The 14,501-nt window shown below is 40.2% G+C and overlaps 1 protein-coding gene across 4 annotated transcripts in view; it reads right to left on the bottom strand.

Annotated features, from left to right (window-relative positions):
• LOC113138637 (nipped-B-like protein A) overlaps nucleotides 1–14,501 on the bottom strand; it is a 28,326-nt gene that overhangs the window by 12,305 nt on the left and 1,520 nt on the right. Inside the window, exons 2-22 of one of the 4 annotated variants that reach the window (XM_026321217.2) lie at nucleotides 14,047–14,121; nucleotides 11,702–11,851; nucleotides 11,278–11,443; nucleotides 10,472–10,572; nucleotides 10,249–10,360; nucleotides 9,878–10,041; nucleotides 7,308–7,456; nucleotides 6,596–6,686; nucleotides 6,057–6,278; nucleotides 5,571–5,828; nucleotides 4,684–5,435; nucleotides 3,567–3,780; nucleotides 3,226–3,402; nucleotides 2,831–3,004; nucleotides 2,153–2,314; nucleotides 1,925–2,031; nucleotides 1,746–1,832; nucleotides 1,032–1,263; nucleotides 570–721; nucleotides 381–461; nucleotides 91–191 (exon numbers count right to left, since the gene is read on the bottom strand). In XM_026321217.2, the coding sequence (XP_026177002.1) occupies nucleotides 91–191; nucleotides 381–461; nucleotides 570–721; nucleotides 1,032–1,263; nucleotides 1,746–1,832; nucleotides 1,925–2,031; nucleotides 2,153–2,314; nucleotides 2,831–3,004; nucleotides 3,226–3,402; nucleotides 3,567–3,780; nucleotides 4,684–5,435; nucleotides 5,571–5,828; nucleotides 6,057–6,278; nucleotides 6,596–6,686; nucleotides 7,308–7,456; nucleotides 9,878–10,041; nucleotides 10,249–10,360; nucleotides 10,472–10,572; nucleotides 11,278–11,443; nucleotides 11,702–11,765 (3,566 nt within the window). In that variant the 5' untranslated portion in view covers nucleotides 11,766–11,851; nucleotides 14,047–14,121. The remainder of the gene's footprint in view (nucleotides 1–90; nucleotides 192–380; nucleotides 462–569; nucleotides 722–1,031; nucleotides 1,264–1,745; nucleotides 1,833–1,924; nucleotides 2,032–2,152; nucleotides 2,315–2,830; nucleotides 3,005–3,225; nucleotides 3,403–3,566; nucleotides 3,781–4,683; nucleotides 5,436–5,570; nucleotides 5,829–6,056; nucleotides 6,279–6,595; nucleotides 6,687–7,307; nucleotides 7,457–9,877; nucleotides 10,042–10,248; nucleotides 10,361–10,471; nucleotides 10,573–11,277; nucleotides 11,444–11,701; nucleotides 11,852–14,046; nucleotides 14,122–14,501) is intronic. The other 3 variants (XM_026321219.2, XM_026321220.2, XM_026321218.2) reach the window with 3 other exon arrangements.

Genomic DNA, 14,501 nt, shown 5'->3' with positions numbered 1-14,501 from the left:
CCTTATAATAATGCATGCTCTCATTTAAAGACCTATTGTTCCAACACCCAATGACCATAAATCAATTCGAATTCTTATAAGACAAATTACCTGAAATTCCTGAGGGAGCGTTTGCTGGTGGGCAGCCTGGCCAAAGAAGTAAAGATCTCCTCCAATATCAGCTGCCGATGCTTCTCATAACGTGAGAACACCTGGAGACAGGAAATAAGGAGGCTAGTGTCTACCTTCGGTTTCATAGAACAGCGAAAGTACATGCAAGGATTATACAGCAAGGGGTGTAGACAAAAAATGCAATGTAATATTCTGGATAACATGATCCAAGAAGATACCTGCACATAGTTTTTAGATAAACACTGCATTTCAAAAACAAAAATACTTACTGCTGTAACTAGTTTAATGGCACACAGCTGCAGCTCACTGACATTTTCTACAAAGAATGGCGTGATTCCCATGGAGGAAACCTGCAAAAGAGAGCAGCACTGATCATCACCTGGTTAGCAATGCCATTTTTGCCTTGACAGATTGGCAACTGGAGTCTAGCATGGTTCTACAGTCCTTCTAGTTTTTACCTGGAGGATGGTGGTGTCTGTGAGTAGTTGAATCTCTAGAAGCTCAGAGATGTTGCTAACAATGTCGCACACTTTGTTGTACAACATGACAATCACTCGTTGCTTGTGTGTGGAACATTTTGCACGTTTTGCCTTGGAGCTCAACATGCCACCTAGATGGATAAGAGCAACCCTGGTAAATCCTTTTCTCCAATTGTTAGCGATCATGAATCAAATAAAATCACATATTAACAAACCCACTGTTTCTTTTGATGGGAAAAAAGGCAATATTTTGCAGGTATTCTGTTGAATGTTTTTCAATACAATTCAGGTAATCACTGAGGTCAATACACAAATTTATCTCTACCCAGTTTCAAAAAACCTGCAGATACTTGAAGCCCAGTTTATTAGACCATTTTTATTATAGATGATATGCTTGCATGAAGGTAGACTCCCAACCTATTCCTAAGCTTATATCCTCACCTCCATGTGGGTCCACCCTGTAGACTGGGTCATATTGTGGGTACAGTGTGTTCTGAAGATGGAACTTGGTGTATTGTAGCACCCGCTCTATGACATCTTCTATGTAGACAGCCTTTGGCATGTGTGCTGAGGTCATTATGTTGAGAGCTGTCAGACAGGCGTCTGCTGACTTTGTGACTCTCTCCATTATCAGGTCTCTCCAAAGTCTTTCCTCATCTTCAGCATCATGGTCCTAGGGTTAGAAGGGGAAAGAATACAAACACATTACCACTAGACTGAAGGTGGAAATTAAGGACCTAATGGATAGAGAGTCGGACTTGTAACCCAAAAGTTGCGGGTTCGAGTCAAAGGACCGGCAGGAATTGTTGGTGGGGCGGAGTGAATAGCCTGGACTCTCTCCACCTTCAATGCCATGACTGAGGTGAGATCCTTGAACAAGGCACCGAAGCCCCAACTGCTCCCCGGGCTGCCCACTGCTCCGTGTGTGTGGGTCCATTGGATGGGTTAAATGCAGAGCACAAATTCCGAGTATGGGTCACCATACTTGGTCACTTTCACTTCACTTCAGATTTCCTTCTCTACTTTTGGTGTCAGTGACAATATGCTTTTATTTTCTGGATGTTGGGATTTCTGTCATATATCATATTAATTGAGCACCAATGAAAATAATATTTTCAAAGAAGAAGCAACGAAGGAGGGAGCAAGATGGCTCACATGGTTCATCATGGTGGAGAGCTTGGACCCATCCTGGATATTCTTCTCCAGTATGTTAAGCAGCTTCACCAGCTTGTCTGATGGGATCTGCAACAGAGGACATCATTTAGACTTATATCTGAAGCAGCATCACGTAACAACAACATCAAAAGTCTTTATATTCATGTACTATACAATACCCTGCTAGAGATGCCCATGGCCTTAATCTTGGCAGACTCACTGCCCAGTTCATTCAGCTGGTGTTTACCAAGCAACAGTTCCTGAGGGATCTCATCATCATCTGCTGCTGGAGAACACCAAACAAAATATTACACAAAGTCACAATAAAATATAATGAAGCTGATATATCTGTATTTTCAAAACTGACTACAGTGGCAGTTTGAAAGCCAGTGATCACTGATAATTACCCATGGTAGTGAAATCCACATCCTCCAGATTCTCCAGTATGTTGTCAATGCTTGCTAAGAACCTCTTGAATGTGGACGAGTCCATTAATTCTTCTTGGGTCAGCTTAGGTTCATATGCTTTCCGTTTCTTCTGTTTCTCTTTCATCTTCATTTTTCTGGCAACTGATTAACAGAATTTTCGTCTTAGACTTTTATTAGGTGGTTTATTGTAAATGTAATGCACAACATTGTCCCTATAAAATTAATTATTTTAAAAAGCTACCCTTATCACCTAGATTTTATTTTGACAAGTACAGTGGTGTGAAAAGGTTTTGGCCCTCTTCCTGATTTCTTATTTTTATGCATGTTTGTCACACTTTAATGCTTCAGATCATCAAGCAAATTTAAATATTAGTCAAAGATAACACAAGTAAACACATCATGCAGTTTTTAAATTAAGGTTTTTATTATTAAGGGGGCCAACACTTTTTCACACCACTGTAAACTAAGGATCCACTTTCTTTAATGCTTTCCAGTCTGTGATATCATCAATGTGTCGGTATATGGACATAAAGTCTCCTAATCTCATGTGGCTTTAGGTTTAACTGAGAAGACCAAACACTCACAATGCAGGTTTATCACTGTCAAACTAAAGAGAAACATGATCTGAGATGCTATGAGATATGATGGACTACAAACCTTCACTCATGCTAGGGGGTGGTGAATCTTCCTCAGAGGAGTCCCGGTAGCGACTGCCTGAACCCCGTCGGCCATCCCGGTGGCCACTTTTCCGATGATCCCCTGAACCCCGGCGCTCCCTTTCTTCAAACTCCCAGGCCCTGTCTTTGTCTCGACGCTGCCGCTTCCTTGCAGCTGTAAACATTAAAACATACAGAAATTAGATCCTAAAATATAAAAAAAAATGTTTTTTCCAAAATAACGCAAACTGGTATCCACACCAAACATTTAAATCTAAAAATGAGAGTCATGTCTTTGGGCTGATTTCACTTCAAGAATATTTCTGAGATGAAATGATCAAACCTTGTGCAAAGATTAGGAGTGAGAAATTATACGAATCGAATGATCTGACTTACACTCTCCATTTGCGTCAAAGTCTTCATCCGAGCTGACCTCAGCATATTTGGGCCTCTCATTTACGGTGCTTCGCTTCCTCTTGTTCACCTTTACTCTTTCACACAGGGGCATGGTTGACTCGATCTCTGCCAGCAGCTCTGGTGGAAGTTCCTTCAGGACTGCCGGGTCCATACCACCTGAAAATTTCACAGTAACATTTTCAAGTTATTAACAAAAAGGCGATTTTATTTTTCTTTTAGATGAACAGAAAATACAGTATAAACAGAGTGAAAGACTCCTTTAAAACTACTTGGATGAAACAAGTAAAACTAAGTGCTGCTCCACATCTTCTTGCTCTTACTTTTGCTAGACTTTCCTGAGGAGATCCTGTTCTTTCCGGACTTGCTGTGCCGGATAATCCTCTGGATCTGGTCAACAGAGAGCTTTTTCAGAACCACTATAGGCTTAGGCCTCTTCTCAAAGTCCTGCACCAGACCCAGTCTCTCCAGTTTAACCTTGGGCTGGCCCCACATTTGACTTTCAGTGTACCCACTGCCTTCCTTATCACGTTTGATCTGAAAAAGATTAAAATAAAAAAAGAAAGTTAGTCAGAAGAGCCCCTTGTTGAGTTTGAAGCTCAAACTTAAATAAAATAACACTTTTCCAAATAGTTTTGGAGAAAAAAATATGAACTGTTCCTACAGAAGAGAAAAATATGAACAATGGTTCAAACTGAGTGACATGACCTTAGTGATATTGTTAGTTTCCAATATATTTGTCATGACAAAGACTTAAAGGAATACTCCACTGTTGTCTCAAACTTTAACCATCCAGGAGGGCTGCTACTACTCACTATCATCATGGGTGAAGAGCCAAAACTGGACACTGGATATGGCATATGGGTCCTCTTGTCAACAAAGAAGTAAAACTTTAACTGATGCACACATATTAGCATGCTAAAGTTTGTGTCCAGGTTGTGCTGTCCTAGCAATTACAAAAATAAATACAGCACACCCAGAGACAATGCTTATATTAACCCTCTCAGATAAAAACAATTTAATCTAATTGCTTAGGCCAATGAGAAAAGACTTTTCAAATTGCGATGTCCTCTACCCTATCCGTAACAAACATACACTGTCATGAGAACAGTGGATTGTATGCATGTAAAATTGTGTAGCAATTACCCAGGGGAGTATTTCTTTAAGGTACTTGCTTTTGTTTACACACAGCTAATGTAATAAATAAGAATATTCAACACAGAACTATATCTACTTTTAAACAGATGTTACATGTGGGTTAATGTTAACAGAATATTAATGTTAACTGAATTTTAAGACCAATCCCAAAAATAAAGAAAAAGTTGACTAATGGGAAAACAAAAAAACAAACAAGAGTGAGTGATATTTGGTTTTGTGAGACTGCAGGCAGTGACAGTTGAATGATTGGTAGGTGGGTAGCTTTGGTTCAGCCCAGATCACCTTAGGGATCTGGAAGTTCTTCAGTGCGCCACTATGTCCTCCCAGGAGCTGAGCAGGGAAAGAATCTGGAAGTTTAGCCCCAGATGCAGATGAGGACATTTTGGAACCATCTTGCCTGCTGCTGCTCCGACCAAGCTCTCCAGTGGATGAAGCACGGAAGCCAGACTTCTCTCGGTCACTTCGATAGCGAGAGTCAGGGGAGCGTCGGTCACGACTACCAGTCTCACTCCGATGTCTCCTGTCTCTGTCAGATTCTCGATCCCTGTCTCGTCCATGTTCTCCTCGACTTGATGACTTTGGCATTTCTCCTCGTCGATCCGAGGACTTTTCATCATGTCGATGCTTGGATGACTCCCGACCTTCTCTTCTACTATCATGTTTATCGACCCTGTTCTTGATGACTTCCGGTCGTCCATCAGGTTTCAACCGCAAAGCTGTGTCAGAACCCTCCAATGCAGCTGGCCCACAAGCTGGTTCTTCAGGCCAGCGTTGGGCCTCAAGGGCTGGAATAGGGGCAGCCAGACAGGGGTCGAGCTGGCCATCAACTCGGCCTGCCTGCTGGAGGTCGATGCTCACCATAAGGGGAGGGCGGCTGGCACCATTCCCAGCTGCGGTGGCCTCTTGCGGTGTCAGTTTGCCAGCATTGCCCCCTCCTGTTGACCCACTGCCTGGGGCACCTGTGGGGCCACCTGGTCCCCCTGCACCTGGCTCCAGGGGAAAAGAGTCCTGTTTTCTCTTCTTCAGAGGCTTGTCTGCAAAACAAGAGGCATGACAATAAAACTACTAAAAAAAAAAAAAAAAAAAAAAAAAACCCAAACAAACCCACTAAAGATGTCAACACTAACTGTTTTCATCCATATAATAATATTTTGAGATTTCCAACACACCTTTATCTTGCACCTCCTTGGAGCATTTCTCACTAGCTGCTTCTCGTTCTATCCTCTCAATTTCAGCGAGGGCATCCAGCTCTGCCTCATCATAAGGAGAACTGGGAGGCTGGAGACCACTTACACCACCTGCCTGCTGTGAGATCTGCTGCTGTTGCAGTCGGGCCCCTAGATTTTGCTGTACAACAGGCACCTGTTGAAAGCCCAGGTCTGCCTCCATAGTGTCAGAGTTCTGATCCATGCCTGGCACAACTTCACCTGCGATATCAACAAAAATCATTTTAAAGGCTATCATTTAAAGGAATGATGGTCTCCAGTATTCCAATGATTCTGACTGAAAATATTTTATTTTTCAATTATAAAACACATCATACCTATTGCTAATCGACAAAACAGCTGTGACGTGATGAAACTAGATGTGCAGGAAAAGGTGTAACAAAAAATTGCTGTCCGTTAAATCTTAGTTGACCCTAAATCTTCACTTACCAGAGGGATCAGACTCATTTGACTTGACTCTGGACAGCTTCAGGGTCAGTTTTGTAGAGTCCTTGTTGGGAGAGCTAACAATATCGTACATATCTTTCTCCTCTTTCACTGCTGGGGCTTTCTTCCTTTGCTGGAGTTGCTGTTTCTGGTCTGGTCCTCCCTCTCTTGGTGAAGGCGCATAGGGAGGTGGCGACTGCAGAATCAGTGAGGGACGAGAACCCGCTGAGAGGAAGCAATACAGAATTAAAAAAAAAAAAGTTATCCTCTAAAAGCATATAAAAAGCACAAATACTTGACAGCACTGTGATGACAACTGGCAGTGTTGTAATAATATGTAATGCTATATAGGAAGATGGTGACTGACTGAAATGAAAATCACAGTGCATTGTACTATTTTGAGAGATAATGGCCTCAACCGACTGGATTACTGTAAAATTCAAATTCTGAGCAACTTTGAGCTGAAAATGCCTTTCCCTAAATTAAGAGGAGAGGTGGGTGAATGCGCTGTAGTGTCTCCTTTCCTCTTCCTCTGGCCTTACGTTTGGGTGTTCCTTCACTCCCTGCTGGGGAGCACACAGACTGTGGAGACCTCAGAGGGAAAGAAGGATTCCTCATGGTAGAGTCCCCTTCCTGAGAAAAAAAAACAAAAAAAAACAAAAAACAAAACACACACACAAGACAAATGTAATCGATCAGAAATTAGCTTCACATTGGACTTTCAAACTAAAAGGTGTTAACACAATAAGCAGAAAGTCCAATTTTTGCCCAGCAGTTGCTGCACATAACTTCTACGAGTGCAAACTGACTCCAATGTACATATTTCGCTTTTATACTGTAGTTACATAAATAATGGTGTGACCAAATACAACCATAATTTATTAACACTTCAAAAATAGTGTTAAAAAAGACTAAATGGAAATACTAATAGATGATAAATCCCTAAAATTATTTAATATTAAGTCAGCATTACATAATCACCCCTAGCAAAGTATCACCTTATATTACTTTTCTTCTCTTCCACCTTAAGCAGCTGGTAAAATCATGTACCTGAATTCCTTCCCCAATCTGTTTCTGTGTTATAATGCACAACAGTCAGAGTTTTTTTTTTTTTAATGCTTTTCTTACATGGGAGTGCTTACTAGCAGATGCCAACTGTTGCTTTTTTGATACCAGAGAAATTCATATAAACCATTTACAAAGCTAGAGGGAGAAAATGTCGTTTTGGCTGATACTACAAACACTCAGTAGTACCTCATTTCCCAATCGGTGTACAATGTTTAGGTACTCCTCGGTGCCATGCCTCTCTGAATGGTGATTGGCAGCATTGGCGATCTGTCCCGGTACTTTGCCCTCATGGATATTTCGTATGCCACCAGGAACCAAAGGACTCGCCACAGACACTGTTAGATTAGAAAAAGACAAAGGTCATTGTTAAAATATTCATCCAAGTGAAACAATTATAACATTGTTGATCCTAAAAAAAAAAACAACAAAAAAAAAACTTACTCACTTATAGATCAAAGGGTTCTAATCTAAAACAAATACCCACTTACTGGACAGAATAATTCAATAGTTTAACTGCTTGAAATGGACAGATGTTCTTGACAGAGAGGTTTTATAAAAACCAGCAAGAATTAATTACCGATATATCAATCACTACACATAAAACACGTAATTAGACCAAACGTGCAAGATGCAAACAATGAATATTTTATGGCTCTCAGCTGCTAACTTGTTTGGGAACCACTATGTAAGACATTGTAAAACATTTTACTTCAACACCCTACAGCAGCACCCAAAATGCAAAAGTGCAACAATACAACCAATTACATTTTATATTAGAAGCCACAGTTATCACTTTTCCTGTTCAGAGGGCATGGACTTTCTAGCCAACCCTGCCCATTACATAAACCCAAAACAAAGAATTCTTAGTAATAATTAAAAGATGATAACAGTCAACAGATCACTAAATGTTGGACAATTAAAATTCACTAGAAAATAAACTGTAAACGTCAGAATTATGAAACTATAAAGCATAAACAGAACTAATTAAATCTGATACTAAATTAATTTAATTTTTCCAAGTTTTTATCCAATCCTTACATTTTTATATTGATCACAGCTTATTCTGATTGAAATTTGAAAAAGGTGGAGAGCCTCTGCAGCGAAGCCACTGAAAGACGTAAGTTTACATTAACAGCGGTTTAACAAGAAAAGTAGCAGTATGTTATGCACAAAATTGCCTGCAAAACCACAGCTGCTAATCCCAAGCAACACAGTGCAACATCGAGCGGAGTGCATTCAGAATACAAACTCAAGAATTCGATTTCTAAGATGGCCCCTTCATTTAATTTCTGCTACTTATACAGAATCAGGTCACAGTGGCAGCGAGCTAAGCAAGGCAATTCTGTCTAGAAATATTGTCCAACTCCTCCTTTGGAATTCCAAGGCTTTCACAGGCAACAAGATGTAAAACCTCTCCAGCATGTTTCAAGTCCATCTTGAGTTCTCCCACTAGTTGGACACTCCCCAAAAAAAAACTTCTGATGAAAGGAATCTAGGAGGCATCCTACTCAGGTGCTCTAGGCACTTTAACTGGATACTTTCAATGCAACTATACTCTGGATGCCTGAGCTCCACAATCACAACCCAGTGGGAACAATCCACCATTTTCCAGCAACAAACCAAGGCCTGAGACCTAAGAGGTGCTGCACGGAGTGGAAGCACTTCTGTGGTTGCAAAAACAGACACTTTGCTCACTCTGTTGCACCTTGAAATTCATGAACGTCACAAACAAGATCCATCAAAGCCGACTGGAAACATGTCAATAAGGCCTCCTCCTTCAGCTTGATGGCCTACTTTAACGCTGGTGTTGAAGACCAAACAGACAAGGGCTTCAGCCACTCCTAGTTCATGGCACATTAGATCCAGTAGTTTCTCCGGCATTCTGACTTAACTTGACACCAGGACGTAATGGTGGATAGATCTGCCCTTCTCCTTCTCTAAGTGCCCAAACCTCTAAAAAAAGAGTCCAATGCCCTTGCCATGAGTTTAGTTCCATAATCAGTGCTGTGTATGGAGGTGAGTGCAGTAATATCCAGTTGGTATCTCATGCACCAACCCTACCAGTTAAGTGACATCCACGTCACAGGAATCCTACTACAATACAAGCATAAAGCCCATCTAAATCCCTGTCTTGACCTGCCCCCCACCGACAATTGTAACGAACTCCTCCACCATGTTAAAAGGTGAGGCTGGTGAATTTCTATGACCCTGTCACCATAACATCTATGAATCCAAATTTCAAAATTTAATTTAGTCTACGTGTTGCATTTGTTCAAATAAAAACAGTGAATCACAAGCCTTATCCTCTAAGGTGGTAATTCTCCAAATGGCTTAAATGCATTTTCCATTACAATAAATGTAGAGCTTAGCAAATTTACCAGAGATGTAGTCATGACAAAAAGCATAACTGTAAGAACCCATGAAATTCTGTCAAAGGACAGATCTGCTTAAATTTGGTCTTCACATAAAGTTTGTGTAAATGTGGATTTTTTGTCTTTACATGCACACTTCATAGGTGACTGAAAAAGACCAATGCTCATTCTAATCATCTAATGATATGCAGGTGGCATGTCAAATTCAACAATATGTAAACCTCATATGCAAATATGAAAATTTGTTGCATTCATGTAATGAAATGACTTTCAGTGACTCAATGTCCAACACCCAGGTGCCCAAAGAAGCACCAGTCCATCTTTCAAGACCTCTGTCCTCTCACACACCACACAAACATGCAACACACACACAAACATTCTCACCTTGTTGTATCTGTTGGTGTTGGTTATAGCTGGGTGGTTGTTGGTGGGGATACTGCTGTATGTATGCAGTAGCAGGGCTCTGAGGAGTGTAGGGGCTAGGTACTGGACTGTTCTGTTGGCCCATATACCGGCTACTAGACCCAGTCTGCGGTGCCACAAACCGACTGGACAAAGTAGAGGAGAAACCAGGGTGAGAAACACTGACCAATTAAGGAAGTTGCATGAATAGTAGTGCAATATAATATAATATTAGCAAACGTAAAGAAAATACCTTTTCGCTGTTTTGCAATACTTAAAGAAAATCAAATATGAAACTAGATATTAAATCAGCATACATCTGCAAAGATCTGCAAACCTGTAATTTGACCCACCTTGATGGATTGGGAGAAATGGCAGCTGGCTGGAAGTTTGCAGACTGGGCAGGACTATGCATGGAATTTTGAGTCATTTTGAATGGTGGTACCATTGGCTGCTGCATTACATCTATTTAGAAACGAAAATATAGTGTATTCGTTTACACATCTCACCATGCAGCTTTTCTATGTGATTTTACACTTTCGTGTCATATTGCACAACAGGTATGTGCATCCATACTTTTCTCCCTGAAGATGCCAGGGTTCCTGGCCAGCATGGTCTGCAGCAACAGTGGTGCATCGCCCTCTGGCTCATCACTACCCAGGTTGTCCTTCAGCTCTCTAGAAACACACAAAGAATAGATTCAGTCACATTATAAATGAATGGAGGCAAGTTACACAGGTGTCACAATTAGAGATATATAATCTATGACTTGGGGCTAAAAGTAAAGTTCAGTATTCAATAAGAAAATTCACCTTTGCAGAGATTTTGCTAATAGCAGATGTAGCTATTTTTAAAATCTGGTTGTATTAGGTCTTTATGAGTAATTTTGCAAATCCATCAGCAGAAGATAGGAAGGTTTGGATGGCCAAACTGGATTTCCAGCACTTTGGTGAAAATATAAAGAATTATATTGATTCAGATATGTATGTATATGTGTGTGTGTGTGCATATGTATATATAGACAACTAAATATATATCAACTAAATATATATCATTACACAACATATAGTCCTTGACTTTTCAACTATAGTATTTTCTCAAAGGGAATACATTAACATTTATTCTAGCAATAATGTTATGCCTTCCATGTTTCAATATCATTAAAATTCATCTTTTTTTTATTTTAATTGCTAAACAAATATCTAAAATTTGTTTATCACCATCACCATTTTAAAACGACATTATTAGGGGCCCCATGCTGTAACAGGGAGACAGAGCCATTTGCAGGGAAACAAGTTGTCATAGATCTGGATGTAGACACTGTCCCTGTTAAGGATCATGACAAAGTTTTGTGGTGTTGACACTTTCCCTTTTATACTCACATGTGCTCTGTGGAGACCTGGTTGAGGCCATGGGCTAGCTGGGTAGCCAGATTCTCATCCCGACAGCCCAGAAGGCAGGTAACTTCCTCTGCAATCCTCCCATTGTATAAGAGGCTCTTAGTGGTGGTCGCCGGGAGAGGGGAAGGGAGGGGTAGCTGGTTCAACACTGTGACAAGGAGAAAGAGATGATGGAAAGGATGGAGGTGGGAGAGTAAACAAAGATGAGAAAGAGAGAGGGTGAGAAACAAGCATGAGCAATACAGGACATATGGTGCAGAATTGAGAGAAAAAGGCAGAAAAGGATATGCAATCACAATTGCAAATTTACATCTGTTCAGACAGAATATTTGAGTTTGGCCTATTACACTAAAAGAGGAAACTGAACAAAAACTGTGAGTTTGGAAGAAAACTGCATGTCACTCACAGTCTGTGAGGCTAGCGATCCCAGCAAGAGTGGTGATGGGAACATGAGGCATATCCCCATTCATGCTTAAGGTGAGGGTGGGGGAGTGTGTTGATACACAGGTAGATCAGGGGGTCGATGGACGACACCCGTCCTCACATCTCCTGACACCTAGGAGAGAGGGAGGTTAATAAGGGAGGGAGGAAGACAAACAGCATCATGGAGTGATGGACAGAAGGAGCAAGACAGAGGGCAAAGGCATAGGGAGAGAAAGAGCAGCAATGTAAAAAGCAAAAGCAGAAAAAGGGGGTTAAAAGAAAACAATAAAAATGCACTTAAATATTACTTATTGACAAACTGAACAGTGAAAGGTGAGATGCTATACTGCTGTCTTCTGTTTTGTGAAGGAGAAAATGCATGTTGTATACTGCGATCTGCAGGCCATAAATCAATGTCTTATTCAACCTTATCAATCAGACAAATTGCAATGTCCTTGGCTTTTCTTGACATTTTAGCTGGATCTCACCCTTTCCATACACATATAGCGTATTATTTCTTTATGTTGCCAATCCATAAGCGAACCACAGTGCCCTCTGAATGGGATAGTGTAGAGTGTTTCCACTGTAATTTATTTTAGCAGCATTGCTGTTTGTTTGCATCCAGGAGACCTACACTGATATGCACCAGTGGAGGAACATTGAAATTATATCCCACATGTTTGGTTTCTGTGTTATAATGCTCTATTAACTTTGATTTGATAGGCTTACATCTGACAAGTGGTGAGAGGGTCACCCAGACAGAGCTAGTTCTCAGTAGCTCTCTACTGCTCAAGGGAACATCTTTAGAGCTCTGTCCTTCTTCAGTGCAGGCTGTCCCGCTTCTATCTACTGTTGCAGTCCTGTCTGTGAAATAACTAACTGATGCAAAATTCACTTGTTTAAACTTGACAGAGTGAAAACTTCTTTGTCCTCACCCCTTCCCCATTCTCTACAATATAAAAAGCACCTGTTTTAAAAAATATAACATTGCATCAAGCTGTAACCAAGCTTGGATCATGTTATTTACAATAGTGATGGTTTGCTGACTTTGTGGTGAACAATGAAAGGTTAACAGCTGTTAAGTTGCTCTCAAGCTAACTTAAACAAAAAGAAGCAACAAACAACTTTATGTATACAGACCACCTTGAGGGCTCACAACTAACATCATGCTCTTTAATTCAACAGGTCACTATTTTCAATTAAGATGTCATATTTCCAGTGAGCTGTTTCGCATGCAAGTAGTAATTATAGTCTGTTACATGAGGTGGATGTGTACTTAGTCCATGTTAAGAGAAAATAAGGGGTGTGAAGAAAGGATGCAATGTTCCAAAAATTCTGTGTTAGAATTTCTGGATGTAAATAATAAAGGGCACCTATAGTTTTAGTGCACCAACAGGTGTTAAATCTGTCTAAATGCTATTTCACAATTTCTGATGTGAGTAAATGGCATTTACATATGTTTAGCCACCCCTACAGCACCAACTATGGGGCTGCCTGCCTCAGTTCAACAAGGTCCGACAGCAATGTAGAAAGTTGCACCAGTTACATTTCGATGTGAATATTAATGAACGTGAAATTTCAGCAGCGCTTATTAATATTGCAATGGCAGTGTGTTGCTTCCAAATGCATATAGGGGAAATGCTGGGAGACAGAGAGGCAGGTTCAGGAATGCCATGCCACTTGTGTGAGTGCAGCCTTAAGAAATGTTTAACAGATATAAATGCACAGAAGACTGAATCTAGGCCTTAAAATTGTAAATATAACAACAAAGTTGCCATTACTGCATATAAATAAAAATAATGTTCCCCAATATAGAAGACCAGACTTGACTGATACAGCAGACACTATAAAGTGCATATAATACAGACCCACACATTCTTCTATTTTATCAATAATTCTTGTTTGTCTGAAATGTACATATTACAATGCCAAAACAGTGAAACTCACTAAAAAGTGCCATCATTAATTTTAGGGGCTCTACACAGCTTGATATGATATATATATACATAAATTAGGGCTTTGGTTGGAACATAATTTATCTTTCTTGCTCTTGCTTGTTAGATGTCCTGGTCACCTTAAGTAAGACTGTACAAGAGGTCAATGAAAAACACAGGGAACTTTAGGCTGCAATTTTTAAAATATCTTAGCTCAACTGCAACAAGCAAAAAAAGGCCAGTGGAGGGATCTCCTTCTATCCACATTAATCTCCATGACACAAAATTGGGATTAATGTACGTCCATATTGTAGACATTAAAATTATAAACAGGCATTATTATTAGCAATGTCAAGATAGTAAAAAGATAAACAACAAACCACTAAGATAATACCTTTTTGAAGAATTCTGTGCAGTCTCGGGTGGACTCACTGACATTTCAGATAAAAAGTCCTACTCCTTCAATCTGCTGGAAGAGAATATGACTCTGTATCAGACTTTGAGACATAAACCTGCAGTTGAAACTTCTTTAACACAAATAAAATAAGTTCTGTCTATTAGAGTAAGGCCAGACAACACTTACTGTCACACATGCACTTCAAAATTGCATTACTGCTACAGAACCTTCAAACCTGGAATGCAACAGTATGCATCTCTATTGACCTTCTGTGAAATGCTTTTCAATAACTTCTAATGAAATGAACGAACCCTGTCAGCACCGTCTGCATATTACTAATACCATATAAATCTATAATCACAATGCTGCAACCAGAGCTGAGTGCCAGTCCATAATTGAGGTCAAACAGTAAATACGTGAAACCGATTCTAGACAATATGGGATCATAGATG

This window comes from Mastacembelus armatus, chromosome 9 (assembly GCF_900324485.2).
Source record: "Mastacembelus armatus chromosome 9, fMasArm1.2, whole genome shotgun sequence".
In the NCBI taxonomy this organism is placed as follows: Eukaryota; Metazoa; Chordata; class Actinopteri; order Synbranchiformes; family Mastacembelidae; genus Mastacembelus; species Mastacembelus armatus.
The sequence above is the reverse complement of the archived record's forward strand: the minus strand, read 5'-3'. Positions and strand labels throughout refer to the sequence as shown.